This window comes from Harpia harpyja, chromosome 19, assembly GCF_026419915.1.
Source record: "Harpia harpyja isolate bHarHar1 chromosome 19, bHarHar1 primary haplotype, whole genome shotgun sequence".
NCBI lineage: Eukaryota > Metazoa > Chordata > Aves > Accipitriformes > Accipitridae > Harpia > Harpia harpyja.
In genome coordinates this window covers 21,304,689-21,322,674 of record NC_068958.1, presented here as the reverse complement: position 1 = coordinate 21,322,674, position 17,986 = coordinate 21,304,689, and the positions used below count along the sequence as shown (strand labels likewise).

At 51.8% G+C, this 17,986-nt stretch overlaps 1 protein-coding gene across 1 annotated transcript in view; it reads right to left on the bottom strand.

The window, feature by feature from the left end:
* Nucleotides 1–17,986, bottom strand: part of CNTN2 (contactin 2) — a 31,021-nt gene that overhangs the window by 10,652 nt on the left and 2,383 nt on the right. Inside the window, exons 2-8 of the mRNA XM_052815123.1 lie at nucleotides 7,414–7,534; nucleotides 2,739–2,883; nucleotides 2,280–2,455; nucleotides 1,858–1,953; nucleotides 1,322–1,531; nucleotides 631–730; nucleotides 183–358 (exon numbers count right to left, since the gene is read on the bottom strand). Coding sequence (XP_052671083.1) covers nucleotides 183–358; nucleotides 631–730; nucleotides 1,322–1,531; nucleotides 1,858–1,953; nucleotides 2,280–2,455; nucleotides 2,739–2,883; nucleotides 7,414–7,468 — 958 coding nt within the window. The 5' untranslated portion in view covers nucleotides 7,469–7,534. The remainder of the gene's footprint in view (nucleotides 1–182; nucleotides 359–630; nucleotides 731–1,321; nucleotides 1,532–1,857; nucleotides 1,954–2,279; nucleotides 2,456–2,738; nucleotides 2,884–7,413; nucleotides 7,535–17,986) is intronic.

The window sequence follows — 17,986 nt, the reverse complement described above, 5'->3', positions numbered from 1 at the left end:
AAATGTATCCACCGAGGAAAGGTATCAGTGATCACTGCAGGTCTTTGTTAGGGCTGTGCAATAGATTTAATTAGGGCTGATATGAGGCAGGATCAGAGGTGGTGGTTTTAGTCCCAAAGGCTCAGTCCATTGCCTGGGGCATCTTGCTCTGCTCTGGAAAGGCATGTGATTAAATGTGTTACCTTGAATGATGATGCGGCCCTGGTAGGTGTCTCTCCCTTTGATGTTTTCAGCCTCACACTCATAAGTGCCTTCATCCTCAAAGCCAACATCCTGGATCTGCAAGAGGGGCTCGCTGCCGATCCACTTGGAGGACTGCGAGCCGTCCAGCTTCCTCCACTTTATTCGAGGAACGGGGCTATGCAAAAGTAAATCTGGTGACGGCCAGCTCTTGGGTACCCCGTGCTGCATTACAACGTAGTGTAACTCAATCCCCACTTAGCCACCCAGGTCCCTTCCCAGCTGGGCCTTGGCCAGCAGGACAGATGGCTTTAGCCAGTTCCTCCCTCTTCCTATTACCCCTCCATCTCTGGTCTACAGTAGACCCGTTGAAGAGTGGGGTTGTGAAAGTTGCAGGTTCTACGATACCCTCCCCATCCTGAGCCTGAGCAATACAGATACTGCACTCACTTTCCAAAGGCAAAACACTCCAAAGTCACCATCTGCCCAGCCAGAGCGTAGGTGTCTGCAGGAAACCTGGCTTTTATGCTGGGTGCATACTGCCTGGCATCTGTTAAAAGGAAAGCACTGTTGAGGAGTTCTGGATGACTTTAAAATGGCACACGTGAGGTCTTAAAGGGCAGAGGTACCTGCAAGGTTACCCTATTTTCCAAAAGCTTTGTGCGTTTGGATAAGGCAACAGAGGCTAAGTTTCATTTTCTTTTTAAACCGGCTCTTACTAAAGTCTCTAAAAATCTCTACAGCATCTCAGGACTATTTCTCCTTAATTTCCTACCTGCTTAACTCCCTTTGCCCTGGCCAAGAAGTATCTTTAGCTGCACCTCTGCAAGATCACCAAACGCACAGGAGAGTAGTTTCAGGGGTATGTGAGCCTGCACAGGCTGCACCTTGTGCCATGTCTCTCTTACAAACAGAGAAACCCCACTGAGGGGTTTGTAGCTGCACAAGCAGCGAAGCCTGGAGAGAGGGCTGCTTCCCCCAGGTTCCAGCCAATTAATATTTTTGTAAGCTCTTAAGCTCCCCTGAGAGGCTGGTGGGTGATTGGTGCACTGCTGGTGTCCTGTGGAGGCTGAGTGCTTTGTGATGGCTTGTTAATTTTGCATTTTGCCCAGTCCCCTTATGATAATCCAAGAGCACTGACCCTCTGCAGCGAGGCTGAGCCGGGAGAACTTGCTGAAAACACTCTTGGTGATGAAGTCGATGTGGCTGGTGGCAAAGCATGAGTAGTTCCCCAGGTCAGAAGCCTCTGTCTTGGCAATGTAAAGGTTTCCTGTGGTCTGAGAGACGAAACGCCTTCCATCGGCTGGGATGAAATTGGGAAACTCATTCAGGAGCCATCGATAGGATAAGCCTGTGAGGAAAAGAAAAAGGAACAAACTGCACAAGTTGCCTGTATCCTCTCAGGTGGGACTAAACCCAGCAGGCTGTCTCCTAGACCAGTCTAAGCTGAAGTTGGTCCTTGGATGGTACTTGTTTTTTCCATGTGCTAAGTCCTACCTCTGTTTTGTTGCTTTACAGAGTCTGAATTAGAAACAAATTTGCTTCCCTAAAATTCCCAAAGAAAAGCAAGGAGTGATTCACTTGTCTGGGAATCCCTTGCTCTGTTGCATCTCTCCACCTGGCACCAGCAGTGCTGCTAATCCCTGCTAGTGGCGATGCTGAAATGCAAACCCTTACCTGGGTAATGGGGAGGAGGGCTGCAGGTGAACATCACTCCCCAGCCTTCTGTAATCTTCACAGGGTCTCGCTCTTCTGCGGAGAATTCCTGCAAAACTAAACATGCAAAGTGAAACCTGTCCATGGATGAAAAAAACAGCTGGAGGAATTACTGTATTTTATCTCTCCCTCCACAGGCTGGTCTTTTCAGCGGTTGTACAGAGGGAAATGCAAAAATATTACTGACTTTCTCTGTAGTGCATCAAATTTCTGCCGCACCTCCATGTTAATGGAAAGTGCCAGGAGCTTTCTCCAAGTGATGATGTTGGGTACCATGCATAGGAGAACTTCTCTCCAGCCTTTATTAATGCGAGCAGGGGGGCTCAGTTTACCCCCAGCATAACTGTGGCTGCATTTCATTTACCTTGTGGAGGCAAACTTACAGCCAAAGCGGAGGGAGGCTTCCCTGCTGACCACTGTGCCCCTGGAATTAGATGCCACGCATTGGTAGGAGCCAGCATCCTTGGCTTTCACTGGGTTGCTTATCACTAGGTCGCCTGCAACCAGCCTGTAACGGGAATCTGGCTCCATCTTTATCTCTGTGCCGTTCATCTTCCACCTGCCAAGAGCAAGTGTAAAGAGTGGGAGGGGTAAATACTCACTGTAACACTCGTGGTGCCTCATAGGAGGCTGTGCTTGCTTGTTTTTCCAGCTGTGGTGTGTTGGGATTTGAGTTAGATTTAGATCTGGTCTGTGACCTGGGAGGGATGGCACATCATGTGCGGATGAGGAAGCTGATTCCCACGTTAGTGATTTTCTTTATATGAAAGTGGAGAACAGAAAGCAAAATTTTTGATGGTTGTGTCCCAGTCCTGGTACAGAGAGAGAGCAGGCGAGCTCACCTGTAGGTCGCAGGAGGACTGGCTCTTGCGCGGCAAGCCAGCGTGACCTTCTCTTCTGTTGAGCCTTCAGGGAAGAGGGTGTGGACAGGCTGCTCTTCAAACACTGGCCCGTAGTTCCTTGTGCTACTCTGTGCTCGGCACCAAACTGCAAGAGAGGGAAAACCTGCTCAGCTCAATTTAGCTTTTCCTAAAAATTCTCATTTTTAGTTTTGTAGGGTGTCCCTGGCAGCGTCAGAACTGCATCTAGAATAAAAGAAGGAGCAACGTGAAAATCACAACCCATCTGTCACCACAGCCCAGCCCCAGCCATGGCTTTGGGCACGCTAGTGCATTTCCCACTGAGCATCTCACACCATCTCTGCTGTGCCAGAGGGACCAGACGTGCTTAAAGACGTGCAGAGAAGGAGTACTGACACATGCCTCTTGGAAAGCCATGCACAGGTGAGACTGGAGCTGGGAACTCCTGGATGCCCTCTTTGTCCCTGGCAGTGAGGACGTGCTGCTTCCTCCTCCATCTGTACAAACTTCGGCTGGTTGGTTCCAACTAAGTCCTCTCCAGAACGAGGGAGGAGAGAGGAGAACCTGGATCTTCGCAGCTCTGCCACTGCCTCCCTGCACATGCCTGGCTTCCCTCCATCCCTGCGTCTGCAACATCATCAGCTCTTGATGACTCAAACCTGGTGCTTGCTGGTGTGCAAACCAATGCTGCAGATATCAGTTCTGCTATTCAACTAATGGAAGCTTCCTTTGTAGTGTTCTGATACGGGTTTGATTCTGATCTTGCTGTCATGAGCATGGCACAGGCACAAGAGGAACGTGAGAACCTGCCTGCCTTTTCCTACGCTATCTGGGCCACCCTTTGGTGTGGTGATGATGTTTCACTGGAAAGTGCCAGCTGTCTGCAGTGAGTGACTCTGTGTCTCAGATAAGCGGCAAATGCTAGCAGATGCCCTTCCATGCAGGCTTTATGGAAATGGCAGTGCAAATAAGTAAGAGCAAAGCAGAAGCTGCCTGGAAATCTCTTAACTGCAGAAGTGGCTAGTGGGATAATTATCTCCAGCAAGTCTGTTCTCTCCCTGGCACCCTGAGAAATGTCCCTTAGCAGGGATGGAGCCACCTCAAGGCAGTGTGCTCCCAGCACAGTCCCCCTCTGCCTCTGCAGTGATAAGCTCGGAGATGCTTAGCTAGCCCCAGGATCCTTCCATGCTTTGTAATTGAATTAATAACTGTCTTAAAACTGCCATGCCAACCAGCAATCTGTTTCCTTCCCTACAGTACACAGCATGGTCACTAGTTAAATTAAGTGACTCCAGTAAGCGTGATGTTTTATGCAAGAGTAACTTCCAGCAGGGAATAGCCAGCTCAGCTCTCCTGGGCTCGGGAGAAGCAGTCCTTTACCTGTAGCTCCCGGGGTTCATCTCATGTTCCGGCTGCTCTTGCATGAGGAGATGAGGGTGAGACGGGAGAGGGGCTCCACTAATTGGCTCAGTGGGTTCGGAGCAGCTGTCGGCTGCTCCTTGTGTCCGAGCAGCAGCCAATTACCTGGGCCCTCGGCTCCGGCAGTAGGGATGTGCTGCGTGCGGGCAGGAGCCTGATGGTGTCACACAGGGGAGAGGGACTGTGAGCCTGTGTCTTATACTTTGGAATAAGAGAAAAGCAGCGTTTTGAGGGTTGTATTCCCTCCGAATCAGTGTAAGTGCCATTTTCCTTCTAGAATAGTTATATTCACATGGGAGAAGCTTGTGTAAGCTGGAAATCTTTTCTCAGTTGGGTCAGCAAAGGCTATGCTGAGGAACTCTCAGCTGGAAATAACTGCTGACCAGTAGGTAAAATAATCATGAGAATTAATGGAGAATTAATAAGAAAGTAGTGTATTAATTGTGTTCTGATAGATGGTAGTGAATGGATTAAGGTTTAACAGCTTTACATTTTGAGATTAATAGGTAGCATATGGTAAATAATTTCTATTTATTTAACAAATAAAATATATACTATTAACACTCACATGCATGCCTTTTCTCATGGGATGCTCTTTCCCAATCAAGCCAAATTACGCTAATCATCCCTTCTGATTCACCCGGAGCCTGCACCCCGTTGCTATCTGCTGCTGTCCCTTTTTCTCTGCCAAGGTTATGGACTACAACTGTCAGCCATTGATTTTCTCAAATGTAATCAATGCCAGAAGTTCAGATGAGTTTTTATCTACAGTTCCAAGGTGTCTGGTTGATGTTGGGGGTGAAATGCCTGGATCTCACTCATTAAGCAAAACAACAGTTAGATTAAAGTAATAATTAAACAGTTACAAGATCGGGGTATGGTTAGAACTAAGAATTGAGAGCAAAGCAGAGTGGTAAATCTCAGTACCTCTGAGACTGATCGTCTGGGTACTTCTGTCACCCCAGAACTCTCATTTTTAATGTTACCAAAGCAGGTACCTTCCTTGGGCTCTGTCATTTGGATAGCAGGGAGAAGGCAAACACAAAATAAAGGTCTTCAAGCCTGCAGGCCAAATTTGCAAGAAGCAGAGTGACCCGCTCAGAATTGGGCATGCCTTATGCAGCCCTACTTTCTGTGTTAAAATCCAGCTAGGAGAGCAGAAATTATGATAAAAATGCTGCTACGCCTCTCTAGAACAACATTCATTATTAGGAAAAATAAATATTAACACCAAAATAAATAGGAATAGATGAAACTGGAACATCTGAAAATTAAGATTTGGAAAAACAGCTGCAGAAATACTTGAAGATTTCACATAGTGCTCCAAGAGTGACTTGTGCTACTGTTTGGGAGAGAAAAATACCGTATTATGAAATACACCACCAAGGACATAGCAGTCTCTGTGTGTATAAAAAAATTCCCAAACTTGATACCAGATATTGCTGGAACAGACAAAACTCAAACCTTATCTCCTTTGCCACTTCAGTGAGCAGGGAGGTGACTGCCAGTGTCTCCCTTGTGCAGTGGTGCTGGCCCGTTTCTGGCAGGGCGGTTTTGCATTATTACTAGTATTTGGAATATGCTGAAAGTCAGACCTGGAAAGCCCAGGTGTCCAGGAGGCTGAACACATTCCCTTTGTGCTGAGCCCCGCACTAGCTTTGGAGACTGGGAAATGATAAATGTCTCAGTTGAATGTTTTCCAAGAGGTATTCCAGTTTTTGAGGACATCAGCAGCAATCCTTTTATTGAGCACAGGCAGCATAGCCATAGCTCTGGAGCACTGACCACGGCCTGAAGCCTTGGCTCGTGAGGGAGCTGGGCAATTAATTGGTTTATAGGAAATCTGAACACACACATGTGCACAAAATCAAAGTGGTTATTTTTAAAGAGCAGCTCTCTGAGGAACAGAGGGTTATTTTTAACGAGAAGCTTTCTGAGGAACAAAGGGACAGTGCTTTGGCTAGCCTTAGATTTCAAGATTTTTCCATGGCTTTTAGCGAAGGAAGAAAGGCCAGAGAGATTTTTAGACTTTCCTGACAGCCTTGTTCATTAGAGAGTCATCTCTGTGCACTTCATAGGCTTTAAACCTTTATGTATCGCTGGGAAGTCATCCTTTCGGTGATACAGCCGAGGAAGGGTTGACATTGCCAACCCAGCTTCCCAGGGCTGTAGCTGACAGCCGAGACCTGGAGGCTTTGGGTCCTCACCCACTCTAGAGTGTTTCCTTGAGCCTCATCTATAGCTGGCGTTTTTTTGTCCTTGGTCCCTTGCTCATGTTCCCAGTGAGGATTTCTCCCTGTCCCAGCTGGCTCCTGAGATCCATTGCATCATCAGCCAAAGGTCAGGAGAAAATAACCCTCATAGGCTTTACAGTGAGTCATTTTTTGCGGGCTCAGCTTGGACGGGGAGCAAGTTGCATGAACTCAGCTGGTTAATGGGAGAGCCCAGCTCCATCTTGCTGCATCTACCAGATTTGGGTCAGACCAATTTCCAAACAGGCTAATTGCCTCCCAATCTAGGGCATCCACCCCTCCCTCTGCCTCCTTGGGGATCCAGAGAACATTCAAAGGTAATTAGATATTTATAAGGACAGGCGAGCAGTCTCTGCCTGGGATGATGAATTAGCTTGAAGACATTATCTAATTCTCGGTTGTCTGAAATGAAATGTCTCCCTGCTGAAAAGGGACCTTCAGAGTGCAGCCTGAGACTCCCCGAGATCCAGAAATGGTCCCCGATGAATGGGGGAATCTTTGCAGTCAGGGTATGGCCAAAAAGGCATCCCTAGAAAAACCAGGAGGCGAAGTGGCTTTGCCATGAGCGAGTCCTGCTGGCAGGAGGAAATTCTTCTTTGTGGCGAGGCCGGGACAAGCCTGGGCAGCACGGGCTGCAGAGGGGCACTGGTCCTGCCAAGGCTTTGCCTGAGGATCTGTATCTCCTGCATATCACCTAAATTTGAATTTATAAGGGGGGAGGCTTGTGTGTCAACAGTTCCTGTCCTCTTTCTTGAGTAGTACAAAGGGAAGTTGGGCATAGACACATCCCCTGGCTGCATCAACCACCCAGAAGAATTGGGCTTCAGCATCGCTGCAGCCGCAGAACATGGAGAGGTGCGTCCCAGGTGAGCAACGCAACATACGCGTTGCGTACCCTGGGCGATGTCCCGCTTGGCACCTCCGACAGCCCCTCTCGGCTGTCCCGCAGAAACCTCCAGGCCAGAGAGGCGAGGGGCTGCTCTTACCCAGAAAGGTGACGACAGCTAAGGATGTGCGGACAAATCCAGCGGCACCTCCCATCCTGCGCCTCCGGCTGGGTTATGGCCTCCACGGCTGAGCCTCTACGGGCGAGCGGGGACAGCAGCCCTGCCAGAGACAGAGAGAGAAGTTATCTGCAGCATTCCCGTGGCTCTGCTTGAGGGTCCGGCATCCAGCTGCACGTCCCCACTGGCCACGAGCCCGGGGTGAGAGTCACTTGGGAGCAAACATCCAGCTGCTCGGTGAGGAACACACAGGGGTTTGAAGGAGCTCTTTTTCTTTCTGGCATGGCAGATTTGGTTGGGAAATTGTTGTTCCTTCTCCCTTACTATCTGCTATTTTTCCTCCCTCCTCCAAAAAGAGCGCTTCCTTCCTAGCATTTTTTATTAAAAAACGCAAAGCCAGAAGCACACAGGATATTAGTGGAGGGGAGGAGGAAGAAATAATTTGTTCTTGTTATTTTGTGAAAAAGGCATCTTTCATTGAAACTCTTCAGGCTGGGAGTGACTGCTTTTGGGTGCCGTGCCGGCCCTGAGTCTCTTGTTCTGGAGAGGTTGGGGTGACCCAGCTCATCACTGTGCACTGCACCCCAGCTTGCAGAGCATCCGTGCAGTGAGGAAAGCAAGTGGCACAAGGCGGCTGCACAGGGCTGGGTCATTTTCTGCTTTTCTTCTAAGTTAAATGCATTTGAATGGTTAATCAAGAGATAACAGACCGCCAAGGCATCTCCTGATGCCGTAAGACACATTAGTAGGTGGAGCAGTGATTTCCAGTCCCCTCTGCAGACTCCTGACTTCCAAGATCTCAAAAATAAACCCAAACAAAACACCGAGCTGTTTGTGCAGACCCTGGTCCCTGTGCTCTCCTGGCTAAACCCACCACGGGACCAGCTTCAGCACACGCACCTCTTTCCTTGTAACTCTGGCGGGGATGTTGGGCTGGGTTTTTTTTCCCTCTTTGTTAACAAACGCTTTTGAAATCATGCATCGAGGAACCCCGCCGCCCGGCAGAGCCTCGCGTTCCCCAGTGCTCTCCCAAATGCACACCCCAGTGAGCTGCTCCTGAAGGCGCTGCCAAGAGCCGGGCTGCTCGTGGGCTGCGAGTGCTGCTTATCCCTCTGCTCCAGCTGGTGCCGCTTCCACTCCTCTCCCTGCCCATCTGTCTGCCCGAGCAGGCAGTACTGCTCCTAAGCTCCTCCGAGCAGGGATTAGCTTTCTGTCCCATGGGATGCAGCCCCCTGTGCATTGCTGCTTTAAAAAATCCAGTGCCCAGCTCATTAATAGCAGCCCTTGAAATGCACCTGAGCAAACAGTGATAGTCCCGTGTTTGCTTCACGTCCTGCCTCCGGAGACCCTGGCTGGGGGGAAAAGCCACCTGGCCTCTTTGTGTCCTCACCCAAAAGAGAAGATTTTGCTACCAACACTTGGAAGGGAGGAGACCCCATCCCAAATCCTCCTCGATTCTTATCTTGCTTGGGTCGGAGGGCTGGATTCCAGCCTCCTGGTCCAGCGCTGAGAGCAGAGCCCAGCCTGCCCGCCCTTAGCTAGCTCATGCCCCAGTTAAACATTTTTTATATGGCAGGCCCCTAAATGAGGCTGGTGCTTAATTGTACTGCGCGGCCGGGGAAGGAGGGACCCCTGCCATAAAGAAATGATGGCGCGCAGTGGGAGAGGGCCGAGCTGTGCTACAGACAGGCTATTTGGGGACAAAGCGGAGAAGGGCGTGAGACTCATTGACATGAAAGCTGCTCCACGCAGTTTGTTCCAGCAGCCCTGAAGTGAGTCAGTCACATGAAATCACTTGATGTCAACGAGAATCATGCCCCAAATGGTGTCCTGAACCCACGGCCTTTCAGCTAACACTGCCTCATTGTTCCCCTGCCTTCACCCTCTGCCTGCTTCTCTCTCATGTGTCTTGCGCTCACGTCGTAAGCACTTTGGGACAAGGACCAGCTTTTAGCTCGATCTGTTTTGCAGGCAGCCCTGCGATGTGGGCTTGCAGGCAATGCCAGCACTGCGCTAATTAATAAGTTGACTTTTCCAGGTCTCTGCAGTATGGTTTCTTCACCAGCGTGATCCAATGCCCAGGGTTTGTGAAAGGCAGCGAGCGTCGAAGCTGTTCCTACACCCAGCGGCAGCAAATTAAAGTGAGAGAGTCTTGCTCCATTGCTGCCAGCCCTGTTTTCTGAGGCTGAGAGTCCTCTGCCTGTGCCCTGGGAGCTGCCCGCAAAGGCAGCTCTCTTCTATTCGTTTTTCCTCTCACTTTTAAAACAAATAGGGAAGAGTGTGGGAAAGCTGGATTTTGCTACTTTTAATAAAGAGCAGGCAGCGTGAGGAGGTTGGGGAGTGCGGTGTTGGCCGTCCTTCCTCCTGGGGGGCTGGAGGCTCTGCCACCTTTCTGGTTTTATCAGCACTTCACACTTTCTGCTGTATGAAATAGAGATGTTGCATTGGAGTGAGAGCAAATTGCATCCTGCCTCTCCTGGGTGCTTTTGCCTAAACCAGCAGTGGTCCCAAGGGCTGAGCTGAGAGCTGGTCAGGAGGGAGAGGAGGGTGAGCTGCGATGCCCTTCTGTGGGAATACTTCTACCAGCATCCCCCTTTGGCTTCCTTCCCTGCGGCCAAGCAAAGCTGGTATCTTGTAAAAATTAAGCTGATTTGAATTATTTAATTAGTTGTCAATTCATTATTTATGTTGTAAACTACGGCTTTGATCCCCAGTTCTGCTGCTGGCTGCGGCTCTGCAGCTTCCCTCTTTCTGCCCCGACCTCCCTATCTGCTCTGATCCCGAATGCTCACATCATTTTCTCTTCTCACTTCCTTGTGTCCATCCCTTCATTTCTCCAGAATCCCCCTCACACACACAGACGTGTATTTGGTCCTGAAACACTCGGGGCCCTTTCCAAAGGCGAGATGTGCTGTGCTGCTACTCTGCAGGCTGAGGTGGGGCATGGGGATGCTCTTGCCGAGGGGGCATGGGGAGACGCTGCTGGTTTGCTCTTTTGAATCCAGCCTCAGCCCAGCCTGTGCTTTAACTCCTTTGTAAAAAATTAGGAACGTGATAGACAGGGAGAGCTCCAGGTACGGTCCACGTCAAACGAACACGTAAGAGAGTAACAGTAATTTCTACAAGTGCTGATGCTGTATTCATTCGCAGTTAGAGACTGGATGAAGTATCTTCTCAGATGCTGTTTTGTGTGTTCCTGATTGTTTTATTGCCTAAGTGACGTGATCAAATTGTGCCCGAGGGCCTGACGCTGCCAGAGCACACCTGGGGCTGTGCTGGGACCCTGGAGGCATCTTAAAGCCATGACCCTGAGCCATGGACCCTGCATCTGACTCTCAACTTCTCCAAAGTGTGGGTGTGTGCTTTGCATCTGATATTTAGACCTGCTCTCTATCTTTAATTAAAGAGGGCCCATGGGGACCTGTTCTTTCCCCTCTTCATAGGATATTTTGACAGTCACTCGAGAGCCTTCTGTTGTACTGAAAGGGGATCTGTCATCCCTGCTAATGGATGCTGTCATTAATACTTCCAGTAGCAAGGGAGGCATGGGCACACTCAAAACCACGCGCATTAGCCCTTTCCTCTGGAGCCCCTGGGACCTGGGAGTGATCCATTATTGTGGAGGCAGAGTTAAAGAGCTACAGAGAGATTTTGAGTCCTCCTGAGCCTCTGGGAGAGGAGATGCTGCCTGGTCCAGCACCCACAGCTCCAGTTCTGACTGTGGAGCAGCGTCCTTTGGAGGAGGCAACTCCAGCAGGACTCCGGGCGTGGAAGGGCCAGAAATGGCTTTTGGTAGGAGATGGGCTTTAACAAGAGATGACAGGGCCAGCTCAGGCAAAGTGCTATCTATTACTGGGATAAATGAGTGTAATGCAATCTCCTGTGGTTAGGTGATGAGATGAGCATTTGTGTGTAAGTGGGGCAGCTCCTTCTGCAGCAGTGTTCCCCAGGGAAGGATTGCTCCTGGGGGTGGGTGATGCAGGAATTTGTCCTGTGCTGTGAGTGTCCCTTTTACTAAGGATCATCGCTAAGGCTGGAAAGGGCACACTTTTGATCTTTGCTGGATTTTGGCTTGCAAACCCTTTCAAGGTTAGGTACATTTTGTCCATCTCCAGAACAGCATGTTTCAATGAGCTGCAAATGGTTTTATTGTAATGTATCTGTCCCCTTGTAAAACTGCCTGTGCTCAGGAGAGGTTGATTTAGATGCAAACTTTGGATTCAGCCTTTCCTGAGCTTTTTTGGGTTCACACCTGTTGGTGGCTCCAGGACCTGTAGCAGCTGCTGCTGCTGCAGAAATCCTGGGCCACCCAAACCCCATCCTAAGCAGTGAAGTCTCCCAAGGTCCAAATGAGGACCAAAAGTACCTTCAGAGGGGTTCAGAGCCTTGCGGTGGAGTTCAGCCCTCCCTAGGCTCATCGGTCATCCCATAACGGACTCCAAACCCTGTCTGCAGTCACTAAGGGAACGTTGCTCCCCGGTGCGGGTCAGGACCTGATGTAGAGGAGTGCTGCGGGCACCGCTTGCTCGCTTTGATACCTGTCCCCAGCTCCAGCAGAGATGTGTCTCAGACACACTTCCAGCAATAGCTGGTCAGTCCCGGGTGCCCTCTCTCCTGCCCAGGTGGGTTTGGATTACGCTTGGCATGTTAGACAAGTCCCAAAGGCTCTGCCTCTGCACAGGTCTTCTCTGCTGTGCAAGCTGATGGAGAGGAGCGGCGTGAGCTGCTCTCCCTGGGGAGGCTCCCGGCCATCAGCTAGCTACACCTTGCTGTCCCCATCCCACCCTGTCACCCTCGCGCAGGGCAGAGGAGCTGTGCAACGGGCGCCTTCACCTGCCCTGGGCTCGGTGCTCCCTGTCTGCACCCCGACATCGCTCTGAGGAGCCGGGCAGCGGGACAGAAGGAGGGGACAGAGCGGGGACTTGGAGGAGGAGAGCGTTCCCCCCGGCTGTGCTTGCACAGGAGGAGCTGAGGCTGGTGCAGAAGGCTCAGAGCCCCCCAGCCCGAGGCTGCGGGAGCAGATGGTGCTCACAGCCCGGGCTCCTTCCCCGCCAGCAGCTCCCTGCTGGGCCACGGCGATGCCACCCGCAGCCAAGGCTGGAGCTGGGGCTTTGCTGTCCGGATGCATTTGTTATTGCCCGATGGGCCGAGGCGTTAGCACAAAGAGGGGGGGACGTGTTCTGCACGCTGCAGTGCCCGGCACAGCACGTCCTGCCTGCGGGAGGGCTTCGCTGCGGCGCTGGGTGAAGGGGGCACCTGCGGACGGGGAGCTCATGCCCAGGTGGGCTGGATTAAAGCAGGTGTTTTCAGTCTGTCTGTCTGTCTGCCTGGCCTGCCTGCCCTTGCTGCTGCTGCTTTTGCACCTGGGCCACGCAGGCAGCAGGCAGGAGAAGTGCGGTGCCACGGCCATGATGGTCAGCGGCTCAGCTCGGGGACAAGGGAGACGGGGAGACGGTCCGTGGCAGAGGGTGTGAGCCCTGGGACAGGAGCAGAGCCACCAAGCAGGGAGCAAGGGGCTTTCCCAGGCCAGGCTGACCCTGAGCCCCCAGAGCCGGTGCCTCTGCCCTGGCCCCAGGTGTGAGCAATTACAACCAGCCCTCATTAGTATAATTGCAGGCAGGGCTGGGGTCTGCTATCCCAGTTCAGTGCAGAGACTAGAGAGTGTGATGGAGAGAGGTAAGAGGAGAAAGAAGAGAGGCAAAGGTTTAATTTGGGAGTGTTTAAGCACCCAGAGGAGGAGGGTGGGCAGCTGCAGCATGGCAGGACCCTGTCAGGAGGAGGTTGGTGCGGGGGTTTACGCTTTAGTGTGGCTGGGAAGGGCACCCCGAGCTCCCTCGGGGCTGGTATGGCTGGGTGCTGGCACGGTGCATTTGCTCTGGTTCTCTGTGTGGTCTGTAGTCCTGACTGGTTTGTGCTGCTGTGTTGCAAGCTTGGTGACTGCTGCCAGTTTGGGGTGCCCTGCCCCGGCTGTGCTGTGGTCTTAATCCCCAACATGGCCTTTGCAGCCCCGTCCCTTCCCTAGCAAGAGCTTCCAGCATCCTGCCTGCCCCTGGGAGCTGTTGGCTGAAACATATTGTACTTCTAGAAATGAAGTCAAGCAGCAAAATACCAATCCAGGGATAGCATACCATGCAAACTTGCTTTGCTTGCTGCTAGAAAAAAAGTTGCATTTGACAGGGCACCTCCAAAACTCAGGGGTGGGATTTTATTTGGGGTGGGGTTTGGTTTGGTTTGGATCTGGCTCTGGTCCTGTTGCTTTCCATTGAATGGGCTCGGTGCTGTTGTCCTGCCTTGCGGGGCTGGGCAGGAATGCTGCAGGTCTCCTCGCAGTGCACTGCAAACGAATTTACATCTGGAGCAATTCTGAATCACCATATCCATAGAAACTAATGTGCTTCTCCTTTTGACATGGAGCATCCAGAGCGATGCCATTCCCGCTCCCTGTGCAGAGCAGACCTCGTAGGGCCAGGGCCCATGGTGTGTGCATGGGCCCTAATTAATTTTGTTGGAGAGTGCAGCAGGCTGTAGGATTTGGTGTGTGAAATGGGTGGAAGGACAGAGCCTCGTGTGTAGAAGGGTGCCTAAACCACCCGGGGCTGTGCAGTCTGTGGGGCTGAATCCGCTGGCTGGCACGCGTACGTCTCGACACGTGGGGTACCCACACGTGGGCTTGTCCGTGCACAGATACGTGTGCACAGGATAAAGTGACACTGGTGCATGGTCAGTAGTGACTTCAGGGCTGCTGGGTGTATTTAATACCCCCGGTGCGTTGGTGTGCAGGAGGCTGTGTGCTGCCTGCCCAGAGGAGGAGAGGCTCTGGGCATCCCTTTCCCAGGGCTGAGAAACCAGCTGGGACGGATCCTTTTGCCCTGCCCCAGCCCCTTGGCTGTGCTGCTGTGTCTTATTGATCACTGATTAATTTAATCGTAATGGAACTGGCTTGATAAGGATCAATAGTTGATCAGTGGCTCCCGTGCTTTCTTCCCGAGGTGGGTGAAGGCAGGGGAGCGGCTCAGAGTGGCAGGGGGGTCTAGAGAGAGGGGGCAGCCCAGATTATCCAACATCCTGGAAAAGATGAGAGAAAAATCTCTTTGAGGGGAGGGAAAGCCCTGCCTGTGGGACATGGGGAAACTGCTTCAGTAAATGCATCACTGGTGTGACTGGGGGGAGCCCTGCGCTGCTAGGATTGGGGACCGAGGCTGCCACACTCATGCCTTTTGCATCACTTTTTTTTTATGTTAGATGGACCGATCTTTGAGCAAAGCACCAGGGAGCTGGAGCCTCTTGCTGGGAGAAGAGCCGCTGCTCTTGGGCTGTGCTTCCCTGAGTGGCTTATACAGGGCGTTACGGGGACAAGCGTGTGGCGTGCCACAGTCGGGGCAGTCCTGATGCCTAAGAGCAACTCCCGCTAACGGCAGGGAGAGGTTTGGCTTCCCCTGGGGACAAAATAGGCCCGTCTGGTCCTCCTTGTCCTGGCTCAAGGAGCAGGCAGGGCTCTTTGATGCAATCCCAGCAGGGCAGCTGCATTCAGGCACGGTCTTCAAGCACTCTCTGTTTTCTCTGTGTCTAAGTGCTTTTTCCTAATAATTGGTTGGTGCATTCATGTACATCGCGGGTCACGGCACCTTATTGTAAGAAGGTCTCAGTGGGAGTTTTCTTTTGGTTCAGCCCCCAGCCAGCAAGTTCCACCCCCAGACAGGCAAACCCCTGTGCTTGTGCCCAGCTCAGCGCTTCTTTGTGCAAGAGACAAAGCCAGGATCTGCGTTCAATCTGGGGACGCGGGCTGGGGGTGTGCGCAGCACTGGGCGTGATGGGTTTGGGACTGGAGTTGCTGTAGTGGTAAAATCTAATTGCAATAAAACAGGTGGTATTATGAGTGGGCCTTTACTGCTCTTCTGTTGTGTTGAGCAGTTTGAATTTTAGATCTGAGCTTTGCAGTTAGTGGGGGGGTGGTTGGTTTCAGTTTGGGGGTTGCACCCCCCCCCCCCCGAACTGGCCAGATCCTGTCTCTGGTTGCAGTCACCTTAGTGCCTCCAGGTAGTGGGAATCCACCCTGAGCTGTGTGATCCTCAGCTCTGCTGCAATAAGCCCTTGGTAAATCCCCAGGGTTTTGGAGCTGAAGTGCTCGGTGGGACCTGGAGCCTTCCCTGCAGCTGGACCAGGCTCGTGCCACCTCCAGGCAAGACCTTGGGGTCCATGGGCAGCACTGCTGGGGTCCCTCATGGGGACAAGCACAGTGTGTTAGAAAGCAAAGGAGACCAACAGAAACAGCCACGAGACCTTCCCACGCAGGCTCCAGACCCCGGGGACGGAGGAGGCTTTGCTCGGGAGGGGATTTCCCACGAGCTGCCTGCTGCCTCGCAGGCTGGGCACGAGCGTGGTGTTCGACCGAGGCTGCCAGCGTGCAGCTCCTAAGCTCTCCCTGAAGACTTGTATTTCAATCAATAGCCTGAGTCGATAGCAGCTGGAAGGATGCTTAAAGTCTTTGAAAACAAGACCACAAGTGACTCCAGTTTAGCACATGGGTGTTTGAGAGATGACGTCTGCCTGAAATCCTTGTTAATGCCCTGATTACAGTTGCTAAAGTTCCAGATATTGGGCCCTTCTTACAGACACTCCCCTGCAAATTCAGTATATTGCAATGCACGCTCTAAGCATAGCTCAGCACAGCCCTGCAACCTCTTTGCCTAAGAAATGCAGGTTATTAATCTGGGGTTGCGTGGGGAGGGTATGCTGAGAAAGGCTGGATGTCAGGCAGAATGCTGGCAGAAGGGATGGGAAGGAAGTCGAGGTCTGGCTGCACACGCTGCTATCGTCTCCCCAAAATAAAACTTCAAAATAAAGCTTCACATTGCAGGTTTTCCTTTCCTCTTGCAGCACAGCACCATGCATTGAGCACGCACAGCTCAACCGCAGGGAGCTCTGCCTAAACCCTGGGACATCCACAGCGCTGCCAGCCTCGCAAACCCACCCACTTTCTGCTATTACTGCTACCGTGGCGTCAATAGCAGAAACTCTTTGATGTGGCACTGGTATAAATAGCTCCCTACCTGCGATGGAGCCTGGCTCCATCCCCTCCCCTCCACTGCCTGGTAAATCACTTGGCAGGAGCCAGTCCCGGGGAGAGGCTGTAGCGAGGAAAAACAAGTGCAGAGCTCGGGAAACCTTCTGGCTAACGCAGCCGCGGGAAGATGATGTGTTATATGGGGAAGCCCTAACATCTACCAGTCCATCATGCCGGCACTGGTGCTGGCTGCCCTGTTTGTGTCGCTGGGTAAGGTCATGCCAGCAGCAAGAGCTTTCCTGGTGTGGTGGGTGTCTGTGCATGGCACTGGGCATCTGCCCCAGCCCTGCAGAGCTCCTCAGCCCTCGCCTTGGCCCCGCTGCGCTGCTGGGTGCTTGTGCTGGCCATGCTGGGGGGGTGCAGCATCCCCAGGCAGAGGGGACCTCAGTGGGGCAGTGCTAAAATCCTCTCCCTCCTAGGAGAAGGTTAGGGTATCCTCTGCAACGGTGTCATATTTATTTTGCTCCTTGGAAGGCTTCATCCCTGTGTCTGACCTTCTCGCCTGTCTTTGTTGAAGTGGTTTTAGTATTCAGTCTCCAAATAGTGCCGAGCTGCTCTCTTCTTTATAAAACCAAGCAAGAACCAGCACAAAACATATATCCCTCTTTCTTTCTCCAGAGCAGGCTCCCTGGTTTATGGCGCTCTCGTGCAGGACTGACAGCTCTACAGGCTGTACGATAAATAATACATGTAATAATTTAGGACCTAGGCTGTTGTTGGGGGCTGGGTTCAGTGTTTCACAACTGGCTGTGGGTAGGAATATCTCTTGTGCCCTCTGAGGTCTTGGGACACCTCCCTCGTGGTCGTGTTAAATATCCCTCCGGTAAAATCCTGGACCGTACAACTGCATTGTGGCAATGGGCCCAAGAGTGTTTGTCATAGAGAAGAAAAAAGTTCAGGTTCAAGGAAACAGCTTTTGTATAGCTTGAGAGCTGACTTTGTTTCAGAGTCTGCCGACACCTATTCCTTCTCTACAGCTCCACAAGCACCCGAAGACATCTAGTGTTAGTAAAAGACAAAAAGTGTCTAGGAAGAGCCTGATACAGCCCATCACAGCAGATTTTAATAACATTTCTTCTCTTCCCTCTATGTTTTTTGACTCTTAAAGGACTCTAAGGAAGCCTCTCTCACTTCTTTCTGCGTATCTGCACTTTAACAGCATCTCTGAAAGCCCCTGGTCAATGCTGGGGTTTCCTGTGTGGCATATTGGCTTGTAGGGCAACACTGCAAGCTAACCTGGTGCGAAGGGGATATGTGCAGCCACGTGGTCCCATTCCTGCAGAGCCCTGGGCTTCAGGGTTGCAATCAGCCCATCCCAAAATCTTCCTGGGCATCTGTGGTTCCTCATCCCTGGAAAGCAGGGCTGATAGCGCATGACGCTGTTTTAGGAAGGCGATGTGCCTCCAGCTGTGTAGGGTAACTACAGGCAGTGCTGTGTTAAGCCAGTCCCCGCGAGACAGAACAAAACCCATCCCTGTTTTGAGCAGAAGG